The 26772-nt window shown below is 41.8% G+C and overlaps 1 protein-coding gene across 2 annotated transcripts in view; it reads right to left on the minus strand.

Moving 5' to 3' along the window:
• The window catches only part of LOC142947779 (copine-8-like), a 57222-nt gene extending 33563 nt beyond the window's left edge, over window positions 1-23659 (minus strand). For both annotated transcript variants that reach the window (XM_076089598.1, XM_076089597.1), the window contains exons 1-4: window positions 23448-23659; window positions 9215-9255; window positions 3422-3468; window positions 2059-2162 (exon numbers count right to left, since the gene is read on the minus strand). In XM_076089598.1, coding sequence (XP_075945713.1) covers window positions 2059-2162; window positions 3422-3468; window positions 9215-9255; window positions 23448-23530 — 275 coding nt within the window. In that variant the 5' untranslated portion in view covers window positions 23531-23659. The remainder of the gene's footprint in view (window positions 1-2058; window positions 2163-3421; window positions 3469-9214; window positions 9256-23447) is intronic.
• Window positions 23660-26772: the final 3113 nt, after the last annotated feature.

The following is a 26772-nucleotide window of genomic DNA, read 5'->3' on the forward strand; positions in this document are numbered from 1 at the left end:
ACACACACACACACACACACACACACACACACACACACACACACACACACACACATACACACACACACTCCTCCATCCCCTCTGCCCACTACTTGTCAGCTTTAAACATCTTGGACGATATGCTCTGGAAAGAGTCTGCATTACATTTGTCGAGCACAGGAATATACATTCAGATGATTAAACACACACAATGAAAACGGACACACACACACACACATAAGGAAGCCATACGCACACACACGCACACACACACACAAAACTAACATATTATACCAAACATCACACCAATAATTCATATTTGTCTTGCCAAGCACACAATAAATTTAACAGGCTTTACTTACATACGCTGAATTGGAAACACACACACACACACACACACAGGCCTTATGGTAAAAGTCAACACAAACATGTGCTCAGATTCATACACACACACACACACACACACACACACATCCACACAACCCACGTAAATAACCCTCCACATACTTGAACCCACATGTTTACATGCCTAAAGGTACACACAGACCTTATCTCACAGAGGCTGTATACACAACTTAAATACAATGCACTGCTCGTCTCTCACACACACACACACACACACACACACACACACACACACACACACACACACACACACACACACACACACACACACACACACACACACACACACGCAACAGCTAGCGTCTCTCCTTGACCTTCCCCGTGGCCTCCTACAGCTAAGCAGCATGTGGCCCTTCTGACAGGCCAACAAGTAAACAAACAAAAGAGACGTTCCATATTTCAGGAGCTATCACGGGGGAAAAACTGGGAAAAAGCGTGAGGCTGGAACACAATAGAGGAAAAATACATATTATCATAATTACTTGGACAGCTCAACTTTTAGGGTTACATGAGGAAATATATGACTGCTTTACATTTTAACAGCAGCGTGATTCAAAATGCAGGTGTATCTGATGTAGACGAAACAGCATGAAGATATTATATTAAAAGCTTAAATTAATAAGTTTCTGTCCGTCTCAACAAATGTTGACACCTAACGAACAAATCAGGACAATTTTCACCATTCAATCAAAAGCACGACTCACTCACTACCTTCCCAAAAAGTCTGATAACAGATCCCGACAATTTAGCAACCAGCTAGAAGTTAAAAGTACAAAATTCCTCTCTGGGATATAGTGGACTAGAAGTATAAAGTTATAAGTACAGTACTTGAGTAAATGTACTTGGATACATTCCACCACTGCTAGAAGCACAACATTGTCTAGCATCTTAATTTTTCACTCAAACTGCACCAGATTGATGGATTTAACTTTAAAACGTAGAACATTTTCTTGCAGGGGAGCGTTCCCCCGGATCCCCCCGATAGGGTCTGAGGTCCAAAAACCATAGTCTCACAGAATCCTGTGGGAAACACTGCCCAGTGCTTTAGGCAGTCAATTAAAATTGTATGATCGACTGTGTCAAAAGCCGCACTTAGGTCTAAAAGGATTAAGGCCGAGCAATCTCCTGCATCTGCTGCTGAAAGGAGGTCGTTTGTTCCTTTCATGTGGACCTTTTCCTGCACTGCATAGAATCGTGAACACGATTCAGACTCATAACAAAAACAATGTCGAGTATTAAAAACATATAAAAATACAATACAATTGACAGAATTCAGGGTCTTGATCACTTACAATAAATTGATTTCATGCAATTGTGTGCTTGAAGATTCCACTGAAACCTGTCTTTCCAAAGGATGCTGAGGTGAAATACTGAAGATGGATTATAATCGTCACACAATGCCGAGTGTATAATCCACTGTGGGCACATGGCCCTATTTTGTCTCAAAGCATTGTACGAATTCAAATGGAAATGCCAGTGGAAAAGAAAAAGAGTGAAAACTTAGTCTTTTATTTAAGAGGGAGAAGACTTCTACATCTCCCTCCGCGCAGACCATGAATATTTCAGTCTTAGCTCAACTTTGCTCCACACAGAGAAGCGCCCACGCTTGCACAACACACACAAATACACACACACACACACACACCAACACACATAAGTCAATTGTCAACTCACAGGTCAAAGCGTAGATTCTGCCTCTCCTCGAAGAAATAGTCCAGGATGAATTTGCGGACAAAGTCAGGGTTGAGGGTGTTATCTATGACTTCCGTCCTGCCGAACTGGAAGACAAAATGAGACAGGTGACGTCTGATTACTGAGACTCATTCATCAAACGACACACCAGCAAAACACCGGACCAGAAACATAAAAAGTACTAGTCCTGTAATTAATAATTAGAGTTGAAAATTCCATTGTTGTTGACAAAGAATTCTTCAAAAAAAACACTTAAGGAACGTGCCAATATGTAACATGTTAAATGCTAAATTTGCAATACAATGCTTGAGTTCACCTGAAGCTGATAATTCACGCTGGTGAAAGTTGAGTCAAGTCTTCAAAAATAAGTGCCGAGGTCAAGCTGGGTCAAAAATGTCCAAAACTTGCCGCTGTATACGGGATAAACCATTTTGATTCAGGCAACAACATGACCTTTCCCCCGGTGCCGCCCTCAGGACAGACTTTACAGTAAAGCCTCATTAGAATAACTTTCTCTCCATTTATCATCCAGCCAATGATTCTCTCTAGAACAAATGACAGCTTTACAGAGCTGATATGGTGAGAGATAGTCACGTGATCATCTGGTTTGTAAACTTCAGTGACTGGTGCTGGTTAAGCATGCCAATCGTAATAAACCAAAATGGACCCATGGAGAAATTAGCTTACGGTTGCATCGATTTTTCAAATAAAAAATGTTTTCACAGAATTCGCAACATGCGTGCTGCCATTTGCAATGCGAAAAACACTTTCTCTCGTTGATTTCGGCATATTTCGCTCGTTAAACCAAAGCTTGTGACCCTGTAGTACTCGCAACGTCTCATCTTCTGTGAAATGCGAAGCTGCCGCAATTTGCAATCTGCATGTAAGTAGTGCTTGAAAAGCACTTTGGTGAAAGGGGCCCCTGATCTGAAAGAGACCCAGACAGTAATTACACCTGCTCCAAAAAAGCAATCATCCCAAACTAAGAGAGAACGCCGACACAATAAATATGATTTGGACGACTCGGGTCCCGAGTTTCACTTACTAGTTCACAGGGCGTTCACTTAAATCTGGTTTTGTCACACAAACATTTTAACATGAATGACACAGCAACACTGGTGAAAACAACAAAAAGAGTGGGCTGTGATGAATTCAAACCAACACATTGGTCCAATAGGCTGAACCTGAGCATTTCTGAGGGCAAAAAGAAAAACCAGCATTACTTGCCGAGGTCTTATCACTTATCAGATACTGTAAACTGGCTCACAGGCCAGCCTTCAAAAGCTCCTTGGAAGCTTTCACTGGTTATAAATTATTCCCCCACCACCCCACCCCGTGTACTCACCTCTCTCCATTCCCTGTTGGCTATTCCTTGAGTGTACAGCACACAAACTGTTGAATTAGAAACAGAGGAGGGGAGAGAAACAAGAGAAGGTTAAGACCGATCGAAGAGTATTTAACAACGCTGAGGAGTCAGCTGAGATGCTGTTCTGTCCCCGGACCCCAACATGAGAGGAAAACTCCCTAATTAAATGTCAGTAGAACTTTGCCTTGCAGCATGATGATATTTCAGAGAGGAATAGAGGAGGGGGGGGGGGGGGGGTAGTGAGTGTCTGTGTGGGTGGAGGAAAGTTCTCCCTATTGACATTCGAGCGTCTCCGTCCGAGGGAGTCTTGGAGTGTTTTTTGATTCCGGACCGCTAGTGAAAACACGGCGAGGCAATCAGCTGGCACTAAAATAACATTTCATTTGCATTCTAGCAGCCTTCACTGTATTCACACACACACACACACACACACACACACACACACACACACACACACACACACACACACACACACACACACAGTCACATGGCAGCGACTCACAACTCTGAGAACCCCAAAGGACCAGACACTTGGAAATCTGTTTTTACTGGTAAAATGCATCGGGATGGTGCTGACGTTAGAAATGCACAAATATGATTATATTATATTTAAAATCCTTTTAAATTGCAATAAAACAAATTTCTTTGACTGCCCGCAACCCATCTTTAAACACAGGCCCCATCTTGACAACTTTGCCGTGTCATCACTATTCATATCAATACAACCAATGGTTTTAAACATACTTACAAGTCAAAGTCCTGTGTTCAAAATGTTACTTAAGTAAAGGTACAAAAGTACTGACATCAAAATATACAAAAGTAAAAGCATACTAAATAATATCTCTACGGCCTATAACACATGATTATAATTACTGATTCATTAATGTATTCATCACTTTATTGTTGAAGCTTGTAAAGGTGGAGCTACTTTATATAATGAATAATTAGGCTACGTACTACTTAATAATACATCAATCTGAATCTGCACAGTAGTAATAGTAACTAATACTGTCCAATAAATCTAGTGTGGGTAAAAGTAGAAGATCACCCTCTGAGATGTAGTGGACTAGAATGTTCTTCATACGTAGATCCAGCCTTTTTTAAATATCGCTCTCAAAGTGCACCAGATTGACGGATTTAACTTCAAATGTACAACATGTTCTTCCCGGGGAGCATATGCCCCCGTGCCCCCCCCTAGAAGGTCTGAGGACCACCCACCATAGCATCAATAAATGCTGTGAGAAACACTGAGTCATCGATTTACAAATAGTGGGAGCAATCCAAACCAGCTGGATACATTTGAATTGAAGCTGGTAGTAGAGACTTTTTAAAAACACTGATATCTGGACTCACAAACGGCTCTGTTATGTATGGTTAGTGTGTTAACTTCTGTAATCTGAGCCCCATCCTGTTTGGAATCATCTCTAAAAACACTCCTCATGAGGAGGACAGAGCAGCCCGTTTCCAACCCATTCCACTTGAGCAATAATGATCGCTAACTCTAAAAGGCCACAACAGCAACCTCTGTGTGTCCTTGTCCTATCTGGTCGCACGACAGCACTAAAAAAGAAAAAGGAAAAAACAACAACCGGCGTTAGTCTGCTGTGTTGAGAGCTAAGTAACCACTGAGATGCTCACACACCAGGCACTATGTACCATCATGCATTGCGTTGAAGAAAAAAACAAAAACAATGTGTGCAGAACATCACAACACAAACTGGCCACAAATTACTTATTCATTTCTGAACAAAGGCTTATTGCCCCCACATTGACTCCTTGCATTCCTACCTTTCACAATAAAAGCCCAAGACATATACAGGACGTTGCATTGGGGCAACTTAAACTCAAACACAGATAATGTAGCTTACAACAAGTAAGTCTGTATCTGTAACGGATGGTCCACCAGCGACGCTGATCTGGCAATGTTTAAATTGTAAGATAGCAGTGATGCAATTAACGGTGAAGAGAAAATGACCCAAGTGTGTCTGAAAATAGTTTTTTTTCTTCTTCTTCATGTTGGCGATGAGCTCGCTACATAATCCTCGACATAGAAGTCCCGAGATAGGGAGTAGGGGCTAGTGAATGAGTGAGTGATTTTGGACACAGCCCAAGTGTCATTTAACAAGACACTGATTTCATGCCTGTCACACATAACGGATAGGAGTCTGAACAAGGACTGCAGATGGAAAAGAAGTAGCTGTGCTACAAAGCATCGCCCACTTGAGACTGAATCCCAAACTGTCTTGTGCTATCACAAAGAAGTGAGAATTCTTCTCCTCCTCTTTGCTGTGGCCGTTGCTCATTCTTCTCCCTTCCTACTAGTGGTCGTGTCCCGGTGTGTTTACACGGTTGTCATTTTACTGGTATCAATAAAAGCCTTGTCAGAGGCAGACGCAGGGAGGAGGAAGGGAAGAAGAAAAGCTGCCTGGCAACCTCGCGGTGTGACAATAAGACGGCAGGAAGTTGCTGCGCCCGGCCGAAGAAATAGTCCGAAAGATAACACCTCAAAAAATACAACATGTTATTTTAAGACCTTTCATGCGAGGTTAGTTACTCGCTACTTTGAGGGTTGCGTCTCTAAAGAGACTTATTATATTACAGGATACTATAGCCAGTGAGAAGGGAATCAGCTTGGATTTCAAATAAACTGTCCACATAAGTGGGGTTGAGCAATAAATGGACCCTGTTGAAAACAAGACTGCATATCTAGATTATAGTTTCATGAACTTTACAATATTGCAAAGAGTGAAGTAAAAAAGCGTGTTTGTAAATTAACAGAATGTTACTTCTACACTTTGATGCTGTTCAAAACTTCAGTTTGTGTAAAAATGTTTAAAAAAGGATTAACTTAGACAAGCTTTAGGGAAGAAGATCATTAAAGCCAAAAGGTGAAACTATTTAAATGTAGCATAAAAACTCTAAAATCAGGGTCCTAGAAAAAACACGTGAGGCAATCAGACGCTCTAAAAAAAGAACTTGAGTTGATCTTGTGACATCTGATTATGAAGGAGACAACTTCCTCCGAGGCGACATGCATTATCATTAATTACAGCATTAATTAATTGTAAATTTATGCCTGAGTTAATGTATGAGCTACCACCTACTGATGAAATGACATGACTGATGTAATCATGGATTCATTAACAGTTGTGACTGTGAGTGAAAATCATCCTATCTGATGAATTACAGGGTTTATTTCCTCCCCGAAAAACTGACATTTCCATCTTTTAGAGTGAAGCTCCTGCTGAGCCCACATAAGTTATACTATTAATAACATTTTGGGGGTTTTTTCCGACTCACGGTCGTGTCGAGAAAAATAAATGTCACTGTTTTTGAGTGCAAACACAAAAAAAACCAAACAAAAAGGTCCTAATTACCCTGCGTCTGGTGCTCAAACTGTTGCCGTGTTTTGGCAGACCGTCAGTCTGGATGAATGTTGGATGATGTATATGTTGCATTGTGGGTGGTGTGCAGCGAGCCGGGGCTCAGCTGGATGAATATGCGGTCGTCCTTTAATCTCACAATGAAGCATCGGACGACACATGTGGTCTCTGCATTATTGTGCGATACATCAATCACATGCCCGACAAATAGTGATGCAACCACGCCATCTGTACCGGCGCACTTTCAAGTCTTCAATTCATCGGGGCTGATGATGATGATGTTGATGTTGATGTTGATGGGGGGGGCAGGGGGTGCTTGACAACAGCACCGCCATCACCGCTTCTGTTTCCAGTGTAGGAGATACAGACGGTGCAATGTTCCTGTCTTCTAAATGCCCTTTTCCAATCTGCTGAAGCACACTGATCAAAGCACATTCTTGCAGCGGCTAAAGTACACACACACACACACACACACACACAAAAAAAAACACACAAAACACTGGATTGTTGCCCAGCTTTATAAGCTAATATGAATATGGTGCGTGAGCCTGCCTGGGGCCCTGAATGTGTGCACTTTTTGTGTATGTGTGTGTGTGTGTGTGTGGGGGGCTCTGCTGAGGCGGTCTAATGCTGTGTGACTGGGGCCAGTGCTGTCAGCAGAGCAGAGACATGGACGCAGCACAAGTGCCTCCTTGCATAAATGTTGGGGGCGGGCAGGGATGCTCATCCTCCTCTCCCACCGTCTGACACTTAAAGGTCCAGTCCGCGATTCTAGCGGAGCTCATCAATTATGGGTTCACGCACAGCGGGCCAACACTAAACAAACTCCATTTGGGTTCACTGTACAGCGCCCAGGTGGCAAAGTGCTATGTGTTTTTGGGGGATGAAGCAAGGTGATGCTGAAAAAAACAAATGCATGGTTACCAAACCCCAGATGAAAAAATAAAGATACGTGTATTTAAACTTCATCTTTTCCTCATAACTCAGAGTATTTTCCTCCCTTGGTGTTTTTTATTTATAGAGGGCTTTTAACAGACGGGACTGTCACAGTCTGTTACAGAAAACAAAGCTGGCACGACAGATGAAAACAGCAAGGAACTACTTTAAGCTTGCGTGTGCACATGTGCCCGTGTACGAGAGAATCGATCTATTCTCAGCATTTAGTCAGGCTGGGTTCTTACCTTTCACAATAAAAGCACTGGGCATATACATTCACTCAGAGCATTTTTCTAGAAGGAAACTCAATAAAAGAGCTGACAGTAGTTTAATCTATACAACCATTGACCTCAGGATCACGGTCGTTGGTCCTCTGCCTGTTTTACAGGGCTGGGTATAAGGTATGGGGATATTGAAATATTAATATTGAAAAACAAGGTGTACGAAATTTTCATCCGAAAACAAAGCTGAAGATAGAGACGCTTGTTATAAACGTCTATCTAGCTGTGTGTGTGTCCCACTGGCTAGCTTTATGCCACTGCACTGCACAGCGTGACATGACTGTGTGCAGAGCCGTGTGCAGGTCGGCAATACCGGCTGTATTGGTTGTAGCTGCTGCTGCTGCTGGGGAAGTGGTCCAATGACACGTTTAAATAAGTCGAAATCGAACACTTGCGGAGAAACAGCAAACTGTCATTTTCTTTCCAAATCAGGGCGCTAAAAGTATCGATTGCAGGTAAAGTCTGGCTGGAGAAGTGTCTGTACTATTTAGTACTGGGTTATGTCTTTTGATACCTAAAAGGGCGAGTACCAAAACCTTGCCCTACTATTTTATGACCTCCCTTGGCGGTGAAGGTGGAGCCTGTCTTATTCCTTCCCTGTTGTTAGAAAAAGGTTTTGTGGAATTAAAACGGGATTTGACAGCTTTCCATACGAGGTGCCATGTCTGCTTTCCAAACTCTTGTGTTTACATATTGACTAAAGACAAAACTCCGTTTGCACGTTTACAAGGAAAAGACATCTTCAATCCAACACTTTATGTTTCTCTATCAAAGCAAATTACTGTTGGATTGCAGACTGAGCCTTTAAAAACCACTGGACCAGTTGCCAAATTGAACCCCTGCTGTCAGGGGAGTGAGGAGTGGGTATGTGTGTGTGTGTGTGTGTGTGTGTGTGTGTGTCCTTTAATCTGTAGGAGGAAAGTGGCTGGTTTGTGTGTGAGGATGATCTGGTTACCCTCACTCACACTGGGAGAGAGAACAGTGACGAATACAACCCCTGACATATGCAAATGTCCACTGATTCACACAGGCGAGGTAGAACGTGTGTGTGTGTGTGTCTTTCCATGTGTAGTGCATCATGCAAGCCACTGTCTACATGTGGTGGATGTTTGTCTGTAGTATTTAATATGTGTGTGTGTGTGTGTGTGTGTGTGTGTGTGTGACAAACTTACTTGGATCAGATTTGGAGAACGTGTCTCTGTCCAGCAGGTTTCTGAAAAACAAAAACAAAACAGAGAGACACATTGGCATCAAAAATAAATGCACACATCTCTCCCACTTCAACAAAGACTGGAACGTTATCACATTATTACATTCTCGCCTAATTAGCTGCGGCTACTGTCCCCGACAGCTTGTTTAACCATATCCTCTGACTTGATTAACAAAAGCCATTTCATCCCGTCACTGAGGCAGAAACATTAAACAGACTGCAACATTGAGCTTAAAGTGGGGCCCCATTTATATTTCAAAAATACCGAGAAAAAGCCGGACACGGGACATATTTTTCCCTATTTCGCGCTCCCTGGGTGCCAAAAACAACAGTGGAGGCCAGCATCAAATTTACATGACACTCCAGTCTTTGCTCTTTGCACGGGGAGGGATAAATGCACTGAAGAGTCCCATCGCAGAGCAGATGCTCGGCACCACTGAGGTACTCCGCGGTTAAACAGCTCTGAAAGAATGAAATATGCACACGAGGAAGACAAGTCACAGCTGCCAGGGAGCAGAGAAGAAACACCGAGGGGCAGCTCGGGCTCAGGGAGGGGAAACCCGGCCTGTTGCGTCAGTGGTGGGCCTTTGTGCTTTAACTCAGTTGCCTACAGTGTCCTGGTCTCAGGGGTAGGTGGCAAGGGGGACAGGGACGGGGCGGAGAAGTCCCAAAGAAGCCGATGTGAACCCTTCACTCGTCTCGCTCAGCTTGTACTGCTGCCAAATCTTACATTAAAACCCCATAAAGCTTTCATAGAGCTAACCCAGAAAGACTAAATAATACCAGCGCCATCTGCAAGTCCGGCGGGACGCGTTACCCCAAAATCTACTGTTGTGGAGCAGCGGAAAAGGATTTTAAACCACCATGAAAAGGTAGCACAGGCAAAATGTGTCTTAAATGGCATTTTAAATGAGACACAATAATGGGAAACACCTTAAAGTTAAATAGTACTTCACGAATTTAGGGATTCCCAAAGTCTTTGCAAAAGACGAAACAAAAGAAAAGAAGACATTTCCTTACTGATGAAACGGAACCGCACATGTCCTCCCTTTTACGTCCCTGTACGCTTCTTTCTACAAAAAACAAGGACACTACACTACCCATGATGCAAATGAATTATGTATTTTCCGCAGGACATTTCTGCGCACGACGCTCTGGCTAACAGAGACGTTGAAGTGATGATGATGTTTGTGCGAAGATTTCTTGCAAACACTTCCATTGCTTCACGCAGATGTCAGGTGATCAAAAAAGCAAAAAGCAAAGTGTGAAGATAAATGCAGAAACATCTCAAGTTTGCAGTTTCACAACAAGCCCAGTCATCCAAAAGAGTTAGAAATGAGTTACGAGAATCATTCATATGACCATTTTCAGATCTTCCAATCTGATCTGAAATCAGATCCTTTGTACACCCGGACTTCCTCCCCAAGGAGGTTGTGATGCGCTGTAATAATTTCATGCTACTTTCAGCAACACTCATAATTTACACGGCCACAAAAAGTCCTCGTCAAGTAAACATGAACACGTTTGAACAAAATGTTGTTGTCATGGCACGAGTGTAAGTTGACCTTACGTGATAGCCACAAACAAACTTTATTGCAGCCACTTTTCCACGGCTGCAGAGAGTTCCCAGGCTTTTGATTATTAATCGGGATGATCCTGAGCATCATTTTAAGTGGCAGCGATCGCAGCAGCGTGACTGCGTCCATATTGTGCTCTGCTGACAGAGAAAGACAGAGAGAGAGAGAGAGAGAGAGAGAGAGAGGCTCCCGCTATCATGCTTGCTGCGGGGCGAGCGTTCTGTCGCCCGTCCCGTCCTGTCTGACAGGCAGCGAGTGTCTTGGAGCCGTTGCTGGCTAGTGATGTATCTAGATCAGGCGCTCGTGTTGTGCTGATCCCAGTGTGGCCCAGATGGTAAAACGCCACGCTCGACTGCCTCGCTGTCAGGGCACGCCCACCGGCTTTTCCCCGGCTCTGAGACCTTAAATAAATGATAATAAGCGATGGAATCGTGGGCCTAGTCACATAGCGGCTGTGTTTGTGACTGGCGGAAAGTCTGAGGGATTGTGCGGGAGTGAGAAGTGGGCGACTTCACCTGCCAAGTGTGATGAATGTCCGATAAGAAATATCACGGTACTCTGTCGGCTCCCAGAGGGTTTACGAGTGGAGGCAGGCGACAAGAGATGAAGAAGAAAAAACAGTGCAAGGAGTGTATGGAAGACAGGACGCGTTTGTTTGTGAGCGAGTGTTAGCAGAAGTGCACACACGTGTATGGATATGGTAACCTCCCTCTGATTCATGTGCACCCTCGGGCTTCCACCTGGCCCCGATAGAGACGGACTCTTTAAAAAGCCCTTTCCACCGCGGGCAGCCCTGGAAACAACCCGGGCGGTCCGAGCAGAGTGCCTCGTCGTGCATCAAACATTTACGAGCGCGGTTCCTCCTCGACACCAGAATTACATTTGCACAGTTACATCACAGGCACCTAAGCATGGCAGCTGGCGCTTTAAATACCTGTATGTGAGGAAGAAGAGCGGGGGGGGGGGAGCCAGAGTAATTCAGATGTGTTCTTGTAAAAAAAAAAACATTGCTGCAACCAGACGTTAAAAAGGTTCATTTTTAATGGTGGTTTGTTAATTATTAATATATATATTTTATAGCAAATATCCTCGAAGAATGATAAAATAGTATTTTGGCTTGAAATACCCTGAGCTTCAAACCTGCACTCTTAATCATTCAAACTGCTTCTTCATCAGATAATGATGAGATAAAATATAATGTGAAATAAGTTTGACTAAACTGACAAAAAATGTAGTTTTGGCTGGACCTGATTGATTATTTAAAATAATCACATATGACACAGGACTAAGACTGAATTATAAACGTCTGAAAAAATTAATAGCGAAAACTCTTCGACAAGATAAAAATGACTAAAATGTGACTCAGATTAATAAGCATTTTCATCTCAAAACGAAAGTAGCTGCCCAAATCAACACTAACGCCCAACACGGATTCCTTAACTCATACCGAATAGAATGTTTTTCATTTCAAAAGCAGCCATGTGGTTCTCCCCCACCACCTAACCCGATCATAGACCTGTAGCGAGGATGAGCATAGCCTCAAACATGTGAAACAGCCATCAACACTTTCCAGCAACAATTTTTCCACCGTTCAGCTTCCTCCAACCAGCCCGACACATCCTATGAGGTGGATGTGAGTGCCTACATTTTTAGCCCAGGCGGCCCCGGTGGGATTGGAGGCATTAACCCTGGCAGTGTTAGTGCCAGCCCTCCGCTCAGCAGACTCCACGGGAGAGCAAGCAGCCAGGAAACCTTCTCAGGGAGGAAACCTCTCCGCCGTCTTGCTTCTTAAAGTCAGAGCGCTCCGGATGGCAGCGTGGGCGGTCACTTCCCATTGCGTAAGCTGAGTCCACTGATTTGACATTCAGCCCTGCGGCCGATGTGCAGGTTTGTTTACCGTTAGTGCAGTGACGGTTGTCTGTGGAGCTATAGACCAATAAAGAGCTCCTCTACTCCTCAGTAATGAACAGGGCAAGCTGGTCGTGCTGGGAGGATCGCACCAGATCAATCGGGTCAATTGAGTCTGAAGGAAACTCTGAGCTGTTCCGATCAATCCGCCTTTGTAGCACATGAGACACTCTCTTAAGTCCCAACGATTTTCTCAGCTTCTCAGTGTGTGTTTGTATGAGAGCTTCAGTGAACTAAAGGAATCCAACGTCAATGAGACAAAGTCACAACATCAGCGATGTAAATCTGAGAACTACCGTGGAATAATGGCCGTTTGGAGCCACTTTGGACGAACAGACTTCTACAACGCCACTGTGGGAGCAAAACTTCTTCAGTGCAACATTTAATTGCTGTTGTACGACAACACGTTTTCCTCCATCCCTACCAATGGGCATCAGCCTTCTCGCTCCATTGGGACCACCAGCATTTAAGATTCAGATATGAGCTTTCAGGCACCATAGTGCTATTTAGAAATAAAAATCCATTCAATTATTTTCCTGACAGTCATCAAAACAACCCCAGTACGCTCCTTCTTCTGTATTCCCATGGAATCAGGCAAAGCAGACGTATTGTAATTGACGAGAAGCAGGACAGTGCAAAGTTAACAATATGTAAACTCGTCGTAACGTTGCAACCTAACGTTGTTCACGTTTCCAGTAGAATATTAAGAGAAAGCTGCATTGTATAGCTACATGACCAGGTGCTGTGGACATGAATATATTCTATACTAGTGGAAGAAGTGCTCAGATATTTTACTAAAGCAATACTTCAGAGTAAAAATACTCTCATACGAGTAAAACTCCTGCATTCAAACTCTGACTTAACTAAAAGTGCAAAAGGTTAAAACATTCTTCCAGCAGTTGAAGCAGAAGTACTTATTATGTAGAATGAGTAATTTCAGAATTATATATTACTGCTGGATTATAATTAGTGATGCATTAATATGTATCATCTTTCATTCATGTAGCTAAAGGTGGAGCTAATTTAGTTTACTTTAATACTGCTGTTTAGCTTAACCTATATAATAAAACATCATGATTTATTATTTTCTATTACAAATCTAAATCTGCAAAATAACGAACCAAAGCTATCGAATAAATGCAGTGTGGTAAAAAGTACAATATTTACCTCCAAAATGTGGTGAGTAGTAGTATAAAGTAGTGTGAAATGGAAACAATCAAGTACAAGTACCTCAACATTTTACTTCAGTACAGTACCTGAGTACATGTACTTAGTTACGTTGCACCACTGATCAACATTTCTCATTATATAAGAATAGAGAGCAACTGCAACCACTGTGAATGCACATTTTCTAACCTCACTTCCTTGTACAGACCATACAACTGTAAAGTATGTAAATGAGTGTGTTATGCTTTGATGTACAACTTTCTCAGAAAGTCTCCAATTTGTGGATTCTGTTCAGTTTGAAGCACAATAACCACATCCCATATCGTGCAGAGTAGAAAGGCAAACGATGGCGGCAGAGGAACGGACGGAGCAGGAGGTAAGCTGCTGTGTGATGCCATGGAGCCACGTCAGCTCTCCGAGGTCACCAGGTGACACTACGGTGGCTGGCTGGGGTCTTAATTAGGCCAAATGACTCCTTCAATAAGTCATTAATGCAGCCACTCAGCAGGACCCCCCGCTGGGCCTCCTGCGGTTCGGTCTCTCCACATGAGACCGCCTTGATCTGCTGGTTTTATGCTCTTTGCTCCATTACATCTAAATGGTGGAGGATGTAAAAACCTAACACACTTTAGGTGGCAGAGCTACAAGGTGAAGCAACACAGGGAAGGAAAAGGTTTTTACTTTGATTCATTGAGGCCGTGTTTGAACTTGAAATTGGACTTAGTTTTAGTTGTCAACAGATCTACCGGGTAATTAATAACAACAAATGGAGCCGGGTGGAAATGTATGAAATAATAGCTGAAAATTAAAGACAAAGAGTAATAAATCAATAGGAAAAGTGATAAATTACATAAACAAACTGCTGCTGGAGGAATGTTTTGCTCCTAATTATAACAGTGTACACAGCCACAGAGCGCCTCGCTACTCTGAATTTACTCTCTCTAAGCACCAGACGAATCATTTTATTTGTATATGATAAAGCAGAGAATTGTTCCTGTAGATTACACTCGTGTCCGTTACATTAACCTTCCTTGTGCTCTGGGTTAAAGTCAGACTGTGTGTCTTATTCCACGTTGTAATAAGTTAGTTTTGATTGTGATAAGATGATAGTTTAATAATGAACTTTATCTCCTGATGCAGAACTCCTACGATCACTTCGCCATTATTACCTCCTAACACAGACTGCTACCTATCGACACCTACCACTCAGATAGGAGACACAGTTCCTATATTTTGGGGGCTTTGGGGGAATGTAAACAGGAAGTACGGTGCATATAGTTAGCTGTGGGCTACAACCCCAATTATTTGGCAAATAATTGGCAAATAAAATGCCACCATTAAAAGCATGCCGGAGCAGCTATTATAGATAGTAGATAGCTATCACTGGAATACTGTGATAGTGAAGAAAGCTTAAAAACCTCATAATTCTCAGGCGAGTTCTGGAGTTATAACGAGCTCCTTTTTAAAGAAGCATTAGCAACTGTGACATCTGAGATAATAATATCCAAGGGAAGTGCAAGTCACACGGAATCAAATCTAAAAATATCTACATTATGTCTGCATGTTCAGAATGTTGACGCAAATTGCAACAATCGGGCGCCAAGTGTTTTAAATGATTGCCTCAGTGAGCTACTGCTGGTCTGTTGAGTGCTGTTACTGTAAGTGGGCTAAATTACAATAACTCACTCTCTTTTAAACACCAGCATGCACCTTTCCATCACCTCAGCAGCATCTCTGCCAGAATGTAGCACCACACAGCAGCTATCAGAGAGACAGAATCCACAAAGTGAGCGCCGACAGCTGATGGCTGGTTTCAGAAGAATTAAAAGTGTAGAAGACCAAACAACGCATTCCTCAGTCTGGACAATCCATCAGATGCTCCGCAGACCTTTGGCTCTGTGGCAGGTTTGCGATCAAGTAACTTGCATTCACAACACAGCAAATCTTTACAACATCTGCTTTCCCTGCAGCAGCCACAAGATTAAAGCAAGTGTTGTTGTATTTTTGGGGGTGAAATAATGTTGCAGAGCACAATAACTAAGCACATACGCTCTCAATCAATGCTGAAAATAATCCTTAGTTGCAGCCCTACTTTAAGTATTTTCCTTTACCATTCAACATTATTTGACTATTTCCTCATCGTGTTCTAATGTCTGTTAAAGCTGCTTCACATTGCAGCGAACATCAGAAACATGCACGTCTGTGCTCCAACAAGTCTGTCTGTCTCTCTCTGTTTACCTTCCTCGTGGAGAGCACAACATCGGCTGTGACACATCGACCGGCCTCTCAGCGGGTCGCCGGCCGGCCTCAATGCGGCCACATCGCAGCACGTCAATTCTTCGACGTGACGCACTTTCTACCTTTTGTGCCCAAAAGGTCACGGCTATCTCGCCGCTGTGGACCGGTCAGATCAGGTGACGGCCACATCGGCGTGAACGCGGTCAACTTGCGTGCACAGACCTTCTCCGAAGGGAACGGCCCGTCTGCAGCTCCGGAGGCCCGTCTGCAGCTCTATGAGGCCCGTCTGCAGCTCTATGAGGCCTGTCTGCAGCTCTGGAGGCCCGTCTGCAGCTCTATGAGGCCCGTCTGCAGCTCCGGAGGCCCGTCTGCAGCTCTATGAGGCCTGTCTGCAGCACTGGAGGCCTGTCTGCAGCTCTATGAGGCCTGTCTGCAGCTCTGGAGGCCCGTCTGCAGCACTGGAGGCCTGTCTGCAGCTCTGGAGGCCCGTCTGCAGCACTGGAGGCCTGTCTGCAGCTCTAAAGTCTGCATTGAACAAATCAACAACTGGATGTGCCAGAATTTTCTTCAATTAAACAAAGACAAAACAGAAGTAATTGTTTTTGGTACCAAGGACGAACGATTGAAAATCACCGCTCAGCTTCAATCACTGATGTTAAAACCCACAAACCAAGCCAGAAATCTGGGTGTAGTTATGGATTCAGACCTCAACCTGAACAGCCATATCAAGACAATTACAAAATCAGCCTCCTATCACCTGAAGAATACATCAAGGACTAGAGGACTTATGTCTCAACAGGATTTGGAAAAACTTGTCCATGCATTTATCTTCAGCAGACTGGACTACTGTAACGGTGTTTTTACAGGTCTCTGTAAAAAGTCTGTCAGAAAGCTGCAGCTCGAGTCCTCACTAAGACCAGGAGGGTGGATCACATCACTCCAGTTCTGAGGTCTTTGCACTGGCTTCCTGTCAAACAAAGGATTGACTTTAAAATCCTGCTGTTGGTTTATAAAGCACTGAATGGTTTAGGGCCAAAATACATCTCTGATCTGCTGCTACCTTATGAACCATCCCGACACCTTAGGTCGTCTGGGACCGGTCTACTTCCTGTTCCCAGAGTCAGAACTAAACATGGAGAAGCAGCGTTCAGTTTCTCTGCTCCACACATCTGGAACAAAGTCCCAGAAAGCTGCAGGTCTGCTGAGACCCTCAGCTCCTTTAAATCAAGATTGAAGACTTTTCTGTTTGCTGCCTTTAATTGAACCAGCTTCAATTAATATATTGATCAATTTCCTGCATTTCTGCATTTTACTACTGTATTTTATTTCTTACACTGTTTTTTAATGTTTTAATGACTGTTTTTAATGTTTCAATGAATGTTCTTAATTGTTTTTACATCTCCTTTTCTTTTGCCTTATGTTTTGATGCTTTTAATGGTTTTATGTGAAGCACTTTGAATTACCTTGTTGTTGAAATGTGCTATACAAATAAACTTGCCTTGCCTTGCCTTAAAGGCCCGTCTGCAGCACTGGAGGCCCGTCTGCAGATCTAAAGGCCTCTCTGCAGCTCTGGAGGCCTGTCTGCAGCTTTAGAGGTCAGTCTGCAGCTCTAGAGGCCTGCCTGCAGCTCTGGAGGCCTGTCTGCAGCTTTAGAGGTCAGTCTGCAGCTCTGGAGACCCGTCTGCAGCTCTAGAGGCCCGTCTGGCTCGCTGCTTACTATCTGTGTACAAAAACTAAACGCCATCTGTGTGTGTGTGTGTGTGTCATCGAGGCCTTTGTGATCAGAAATGATAGGCGCTCATCAGTCAAACTGCTGTTGCAGCAGACTGGGGGGATTTGCTTCTCACACAATGTTGGACTTGAGTTAATCAATCTGTCAGTTGTTGTGCTCGACTACACGCATGACGAGTGCGGGCCACGGTTTGGATTTATTGAGCGAAGGGGGGCTTTTCACTGAAGGATGGGATCCATCTAGTCTGAATGCTTCAGCAGCTTCGCCGACATGCGGAGACACCGAAGTGGGAAAATCACACCACCCACCCGCTCAGCACTGGTGAATTTTTGTGTTGGTGAGGGTGCTTTGACATGGGCTTTGTATGAGGTACGTATTACATGTCCGTATTACATGTCCGTATTACAGTATTACAAGTATTACAATACTTATACTGTATTACCTACAGCAGATGGGGGCTTTGGAGATGCAGACAGGTAATATGACACGGGAGCAAAGCAACGTGCTGCTATGGACGGGGACGTCAGCAAAATGTATTCTAGCAACCAAAAAGAAAGGACCATCAAAAATACTAATAATATTGGTGAAGCCTGATCTTTATCTGCAACTGTGCAAAAACACCACTTAAAACAAGATGCATAGACATGCAAAAAACAGCTTTTAAATGTTGACTTATAATTTGAATGTCAACATTATGAATGTAGCTTTGAAGCTTCAAACTATTCAGTACAGCTGGAGAAGAAGAGCTTCATATTCTGTTCACTGATTAGGAGGGAACTCCGTTTACTGTTTGTCGCTGTCCACTGACGGGGGGGTGCTGAATCCAGCTGCATAGAGTGGTGCAAGGACGACATACTAACCCAGAAGTTAGCATCGCACTGGGTCCCTCGAGGAAAAGACAATGGGATATTCCCATTGTCAAAAATGACAACTGTAACTGTAACTAAAATAATCATTAGTCACAGCTCTGACGCAGATTGTTTGATTTGTTACTTCATGCCTGGCTCGAAAAGCATCGTTTCTCTGCCCTCTGACTGAAGGTTTCAACTCTGTTGCATCTCACACCACAACACTGATGTCACGATGTACTGACACACCCTGGAGTACACTCCTACATCACTGCTGGAGTGGAGCGGTGATGGAGTGGTTGCACTTCCATAAAGTTGAGCTACACGTTGGCCTGTCACAATAACTACTTCTGTTGGACGCTTTATTGTCACAGAAATGATTCCAATAAACGTTATTATTGTTATTTTAAGTTTCATGCTACTGACAGCATAATATAATAATAATGGAAGTACAAACTTTAATAGAGCAATGGAACGTTTTATTCAGAATATTCAGACTTGGGAATTGAAAGTATTGAAATATCCTGAATGAATGAAATAAAGCCACACAACCAAAACAATAGATACAATGGGTACTTGGGTAAATATTAAACATTTGGCTCAGGGATTCCTCAACAGGCAATACCCTGCCAATCCGTTTCTCAATGGTTAGAATCTTTATTAAAAATGCAAATCAACAACCTATTAGCTACAAGTTAGATATAAGTAACAACAACACTTCTATCTCATTCGGCTTCGGAAACCCCAGATGTTCCCACACTGGAGTTGTGGACAATAAGTCGATAACATAAAAAATGATTGAGATCGTCTCCATATATTGTCCAATAAGTCCATATCGTAATTATTCTGACAGGCCTATGTACGCACAGGGACAGATTACAAAGAGGAACGTACAACTCGTCTTTTAGACCCGAACTATGGCTCCAAACATTCTAAATACTACATTTCCTCCACACCTCCAGTGTGTAGCGTGGGGTTTCTGTTACACACAAGTAGCCTCGAAACATAGAAAACAATATTTTCTCAATATATTGTCTCAACCCCAGAGGTGTTGAGACATCTCTTCACTGACATTCCTGCCGCCAACTCAATACAATGCATGAGACTTGTCACTCAAGAAAGACTACTCTGCAGACCTGCCTGGGAAACACTTGGAGGTACTTTTGCTATAGAAATAGTACCTATCCAGAGTAATGAGGACATAGTGTTGGGTAAGTAGACACTGTATAAAAACTGTTGCTTGTAGACTGCAAATAACAAACCACGGCTGCTCGAACACTTATAGTGGAAACTAGTTTGCTCCTCTCTTTCGTGAGCGGTGACTTTAATATTGTTCTATCACAGGTCACTGTAAGCTGTGCTAAAACCTCTCTCCATACGGACACACACTCTCCTAAGAGCTGAGACACAAGTAATGGCCTGTGACTCACAACTCCTTTAATGCAACCATTAAAGAAATGTCGCTCCAGTTTGTCACTGCACGCCCCTTCCATCCATTTTCTATAATTCCTCCTATTCATGGCCACGTGCAGCAGACCTTATACATTGTGTTTGAATAAGAACAGCACTTGATGATTCATAACTCTTAACAGTAGAGCTTTTCTCTCATGGAGGGAGAATTCATACATGTCTCCTCTTCCTAGTATGTATTATCTGGATGTGCGTGCTTTTGTAAACTTGTTTTCATGGTGCCATCATTTCAAAAGAACAATTATTTTTTGTCCAGATGGTGGCTTCATCCTTTTGGAAGGAAACATCTTCCCGGGCTCTGATCTCAGAAATGGCTGAGGTCATTACGAGGCTGACTTCTTCTGTCGAGTCATTATCGGGCTTTTATCTTTGACCGACATGAAACAACAACAACAGCTCGGTCTCCCGCAGCAGCTGGCTGCTTTCAGGTCAGTCAAAGCACAATTCAGTCCAAAGTCTTTGTTCTTCAGCTCATTATTTGTCTCATGAAAGATTTACAGGAGTTAGTTTTACAGTAAAAGAATATCTTAAAAAAAGCACAACTTATTCCAAACCTACGGACGTTCATAGAATATATATTGATATCATACTGTGTTTTCAGTATTACTGTATATTAGTGATAGTTTGGGGGTGACTGGTGCTTTAAGAAATGAAACTAAGTCGATTCATCGATTTGTCAATAGACTGAAAATTAAGAAGCAACAATGTTGATTTTTGATTAATTGTTGGACTTATGTATTTGACAAACATTAGCTGGTTCCAACTTTTCATATATGAGAATTTGCAGCTTTTCTTTGTTTGATACAACTAAATCATTGTTGATCAGACAAAACAACAATTTAATTTTGAATCAAATAATCCAGAATATAATCGATAGAACAATCATTAGTTGCAACTTGAAATGCTTTTTTACACACAAGAAACTTGAAACTGATCACTAGTAGTGTGGATGGTTTGATGTATCCATCAGTCTGCTGATTCATTCACTGATGCTTTGGTTAAAACACCATTAAAAACCATTTTAAAAAGCTATTACAAATTCACAAAGTGAAAGTTGAGGTGCTCAAATAGATGATTTTGTCCAGCCAACAGTCAAAATCCCCAAAAGATATTCAGGTTTTATTTCCAAAAAACTCAATTTCAGTCTCAGCTTTTAAGCCAACGTTGACAAGAAGACTTAAAGTGCTCAAAATACTCAAACTCCATCTTCTGAAGATCAAGAGTGAGACTGAAAGCTTCAGAACAGCTATGATACAAAACTATGATACAAAACTATGATACAAAACTATGATACAAAACTATGATACAACACTATGATACAACACTATGATACAACACTATGATACAAAACTATGATACAACACTATGATACAACACTATGATACAACACTATGATACAAAACTATGATACAACACTATGATACAACACTATGATACAACACTATGATACAACACTATGATACAAAACTATGATACAACACTATGATACAACACTATGATACAACACTATGATACAACACTATGATACAACACTATGATACAACACTATGATACAACACTATGATACAACACTATGATACAAAACTATGATACAACACTATGATACAACACTATGATACAACACTATGATACAACACTATGATACAAAACTATGATACAAAACTATGATACAACACTATGATACAACACTATGATACAACACTATGATACAAAACTATGATACAACACTATGATACAACACTATGATACAAAACTATGATACAACACTATGATACAACACTATGATACAACACTATGATACAACACTATGATACAACACTATGATACAAAACTATGATACAACACTATGATACAACACTATGATACAACACTATGATACAACACTATGATACAACACTATGATACAACACTATGATACAACACTATGATACAACACTATGATACAACACTATGATACAAAACTATGATACAACACTATGATACAACACTATGATACAACACTATGATACAACACTATGATACAACACTATGATACAAAACTATGATACAACACTATGATACAACACTATGATACAACACTATGATACAACACTATGATACAAAACTATGATACAAAACTATGATACAACACTATGATACAACACTATGATACAACACTATGATACAACACTATGATACAACAGATATGATACAAAACTATGATAAAAACTATGATACAAAACTATGAAAAATCAAATATCTTTCCTTGGTTTGTCTCACCAAAAGTCAATTTATATATGTTACCTTCTGCTTTAGGAAAACTGTGGTGGGCATTCATTCCTACTTTCTGGCATTTTATTGATCACGAGTTAATCCTAAATCTGTACGCTTGTGGTGGATGAACCTTACCGAGACACTTTGTGTTGGTTTGTACCGTAATTTGTATCACAAATTGCAAATCCTCAAATTTGAGCAAGCTGCAACCTTTGGTGTTTCTGATTGAAAAGTGACAATTAATCAATTATCAAAACAGCTATTGATTCATTTTCTGTGGTTCAATTTGAAGTGTCTCAGCTCTCAGACAGACAGATAGATAGATAGATAGATAGAGAGATATTAGGATGAATAAAATAGCCTACATAAACTGGGATTAGGGGTGAATACAGTGGGTGAGTTGCAGCATCCAAAAAATACTCCCTTCCTCCCCCCAACCTCTTCAACAGTACAACCCTCTACTGTCAGAGCTACAGTAAGAGAGGAGAGGACGGTGCTTCAGTAGTAAAACTGCATCAATCCCAACCAAACACATGCTTCATCCAGTCTGCATGCACAAATAGAACACAATAAGTGTGTGTTTTGGAGGAATATTACATCATTACCAGGCACTAAAAGGAACATACATTCCCACAGTATGTTCATGTAGCGTTATATTAAAACAGCAGCAGAAAAGACATGTCAACTCTGAGCCCCATCTGGCGATCATCTGAAGGGAAACTGCTGCCAACAGACACTTCAAACTCTCCATTTAAGTGAATTATAATTCCACTTCCACTACTAAAGAGAGAACTGACCCTTAAAAGGATGCACGCGGCTCAAATCTAGTTATAACAGCAATAAAAGACGATCGCGAATGGAGTTGCTGGTTTACTCTCCACGACATTCACCCATCGTGGTGACCCGACAGTGAAGTGTGTGTCAAATATCCAAACTATTGAACGTTTCCACACATAAAAAACATGCTTTTAATATCTGTAACAGCAGCAGTTTTGTACTCACCTGCAAGACACCGTGAGCTCAACTTTGGTGGCTGGTATCGCGGCGGTGAAAGGGTCCGCGTCCCCGATACACGCCATATTCATCAAGCTGCTGCTTGGTCGATCACAAACCGCCCCGTATCCAGCGCCTTAACGGCGGCATGAGAGGAGCCGAGAGAAGAGGGGAAATGGGGGGGAAAAAGATAGCCTTGCAAGGAGAAGACAATAAGCCGTTTGTTTCAGGAAGAGAGAGAGAGAGTGCGAGAGAGAAAGAGATACGCGGATGCGGAGGAGCTGCAGCGCGCCGGTGTCGCGTCTCTGTGCGCCTCGATGCTCCGGAGGAGAGAGGACGGTGTGAAGGGGAGGACACACACACACACACACACACACACACACACACACACACACACACACACACACACACATATACACTTTAACACAAACACACGCACACACACACACAACATGCACACGTTAACACACTTACAAATTAACAAATACACGCACACACATACACACAAACATATATTAACATACACAAAGGCTACACACACACGCACACTTAAACATGGACACATTAACACACTTACAAATTAACAAACACACACGCACACACACATTAACATACACAGTGGCTACACTCTCACATTCGCACACACACAACCATACATACACACACACACCTACATTAACATACACAGTGGCTACGCACAAAGTGGGAGTGTACAGTATTTACCCAATTCTTTATAGCTTGACAAATATTCCTCCTTTATCTTCAGAAAGATAATTACAATTAGGGACAGTTTTAACGTTAGTTTAGACTATTTAACGCGGGTACGTATAGTTTAGTTTAATAGGGTTGGGCTGTGGAATTATGAGTTTAAATCCAATTTAAAACGCATAAATGTCAGCTAACGCTAAACACCGGACAGACAGGCTAACGTAACGTTGTTCTGCCGATATTTTTTAGACTCCTCTTCCAATTATCTGGATGATAAAAAAAAATGTGTCCGTTACGCACCAAAAATATTTTAAACCAGTTTCCTAAATCTTTTTGGCCATCTTTGTTTACCGTTAACTAGATTGGGAAACTAGGGATGGGTTGCACCAAAGTTGTTTTTAGCTCGATAGGATACCGATACTTTTCATTGCAATTTTAACAATACAGATAACTAACACTTTCTTTCAAAATAACTGTACGCTTAAACACGTTTTGCGTTTTACAAGATGGACTAAATTACATGACTCTACTTTGACAACACACTCATCAATGCTGGTGTTGATATTGACATTTCTTACCAAATTCTTTAAAAAAAAAGATATTTCATGGTTGAAAATGTCTCTAAACGCCATCTGGTTTAAATAAACCCAATCTTGCAAGGCTAATTCTGAGATAAGAGTTTTTGCATAACCGTAGTGTAGCATTACAATCACAGCACAGAACAAGCCGGTTCTCTACTTTCTGTGTACTGGAAATCAACCTATCAGCACATTACAAAACCTGCTGTATCAGCATTAATGGTTACCTGGCAGTAGCAATGTGCTTTCCTGCGCTGTGAGTGTGTCTTGACCATGAAATAAACAAACTGTTTCCATCTTATGTCTCAGCAATTTCATTATTTTTTTCTACATGCATGCTAGTCGTGCTCACGTGTATGTGCAAATAAGTAAATTAACGGCATTTAACATTATTATTAACATGATAATGTCCGTTACTTTGGTCACGTATTTTGAAAGTACTTACCGGAAGTGGTAGTGTGTTGTCCCGTCTTCATTGACGCTGTCTTTATGAATTGAGTGTGTTGCAGTTCCTCACTCTGACCACTAGAGGGCATAATGAACACTCTTGACCATGAAATAAACAAACTGTTTCCATCTTATGTCTCAGTAATTTCATTATTTTTTTGTTTTTCTCTACATGCCTGCTAGTCGTGCTCACGTGTATGTGCAAATAAGTAAATTAATTTAACATTATTATTAACATGATAATTTCCGTTACTTTGCTCACTGTATTTTGAAAGTACTTACCGGAACCGGAAGTGGTAGTGTGTTGTCCCGTCTTCATTGACGCTGTCTTTATGAATTTAGTGTGTTGCAGTTCCTCACTCTGACCACTAGAGGGCAACATGAACACTCTTGTGTAGACGAAGCATTAAGTTGTTTAGCCGGCTAGGTAGCTAGCTAACGTTAGCTTGCCATATTTTAATGCTAACATTATACTTGTTACAATAAAGAATGAACTGAAAGGTGTGCTGGTGGCCACCATCTAATTCAGTGCCCCATACCACATATTGCTATTTTCCAAGCTACCGTAGCCGTCATGTTTGTCGAAGCTGCATAATTTTCCAAAAATAATGCAGTGGATAGACTCATGCTGAGACATGGGGGGTGTAGTTACACTTAAATGTAAGTCAATGTATGCGTGTGCAGGTTTTCTCTGCCAATTAAGAAAAACAACTTACAGGAAGCGTTGCAGAAGAGACCTTCAGACCTTCAGACAGCTGAGAAGAGACTGTATTTAAAGTTCAATAAAGTAGACTTTAGCAAAACAACCGCAATAGATCTGCAAGTGGTTGATAAGGCTGTTGATCAATAAACTCATTAATTACTTGGCTGGGAGCTGAGATTCAAACATTGTAAAGTTCACATTCAGGACTGTTTTGGAGCAACAACTTCCTACTTTGCTTCTTCTTTTGATGTAAATCAGACTTTGTTATTTGTGTCTGGTGATTCAGTGGGATGTGAGGGGTTGTTGTTATTAAATGATCTTTCCCAGCAGCAGGTCGACAATTACTGCTCGAAAAAAATGAGCCGCTTTGTTATTTAATTACTTGTTTGCACTAATGTTATGAGCTCCTCTAATCATATGGATGAGGTTGAATTATCCAGAAGCTAATTTACCTCACAGCCGTTCTTTCAAATATTAAAGTAACTGAGATGCATAAAGGCAAATAAAACAGAAAGTTGGCTTTACTATCTAAATATTACACATTATCGTTTCCAGGGGAGCCAACTGAGTTATCTTTATGGGTGGGAGAAAACACAATTATCTGTGTATGGATTATAAATGCAATGTAATAAAACTAACAGTGGGACTTAAATATCGTAATATAAGTTCAGGAACAATGTTAATTTCGAAATAATTAAAGATGACAGCGAAAACATCTAGCTGACAGGTAATTAACTAAACATAAAGCAAAAGTTAAAATGGATAAATTGTGTCACACATGGATTATTACTATACCTGCAACATACTTTGTTCTCTGCCTCCTTCAAACGACAGGTAAGAAGGTGTGTCACTGGAGCTGAGGCCGGTGTCAGAGCCAGATGACAAAGACCACCTGTGG

This window comes from Anarhichas minor, unplaced genomic scaffold (assembly GCF_050575085.1).
Source record: "Anarhichas minor isolate MPS153535 unplaced genomic scaffold, ASM5057508v1 ptg000011l, whole genome shotgun sequence".
In the NCBI taxonomy this organism is placed as follows: Eukaryota; Metazoa; Chordata; class Actinopteri; order Perciformes; family Anarhichadidae; genus Anarhichas; species Anarhichas minor.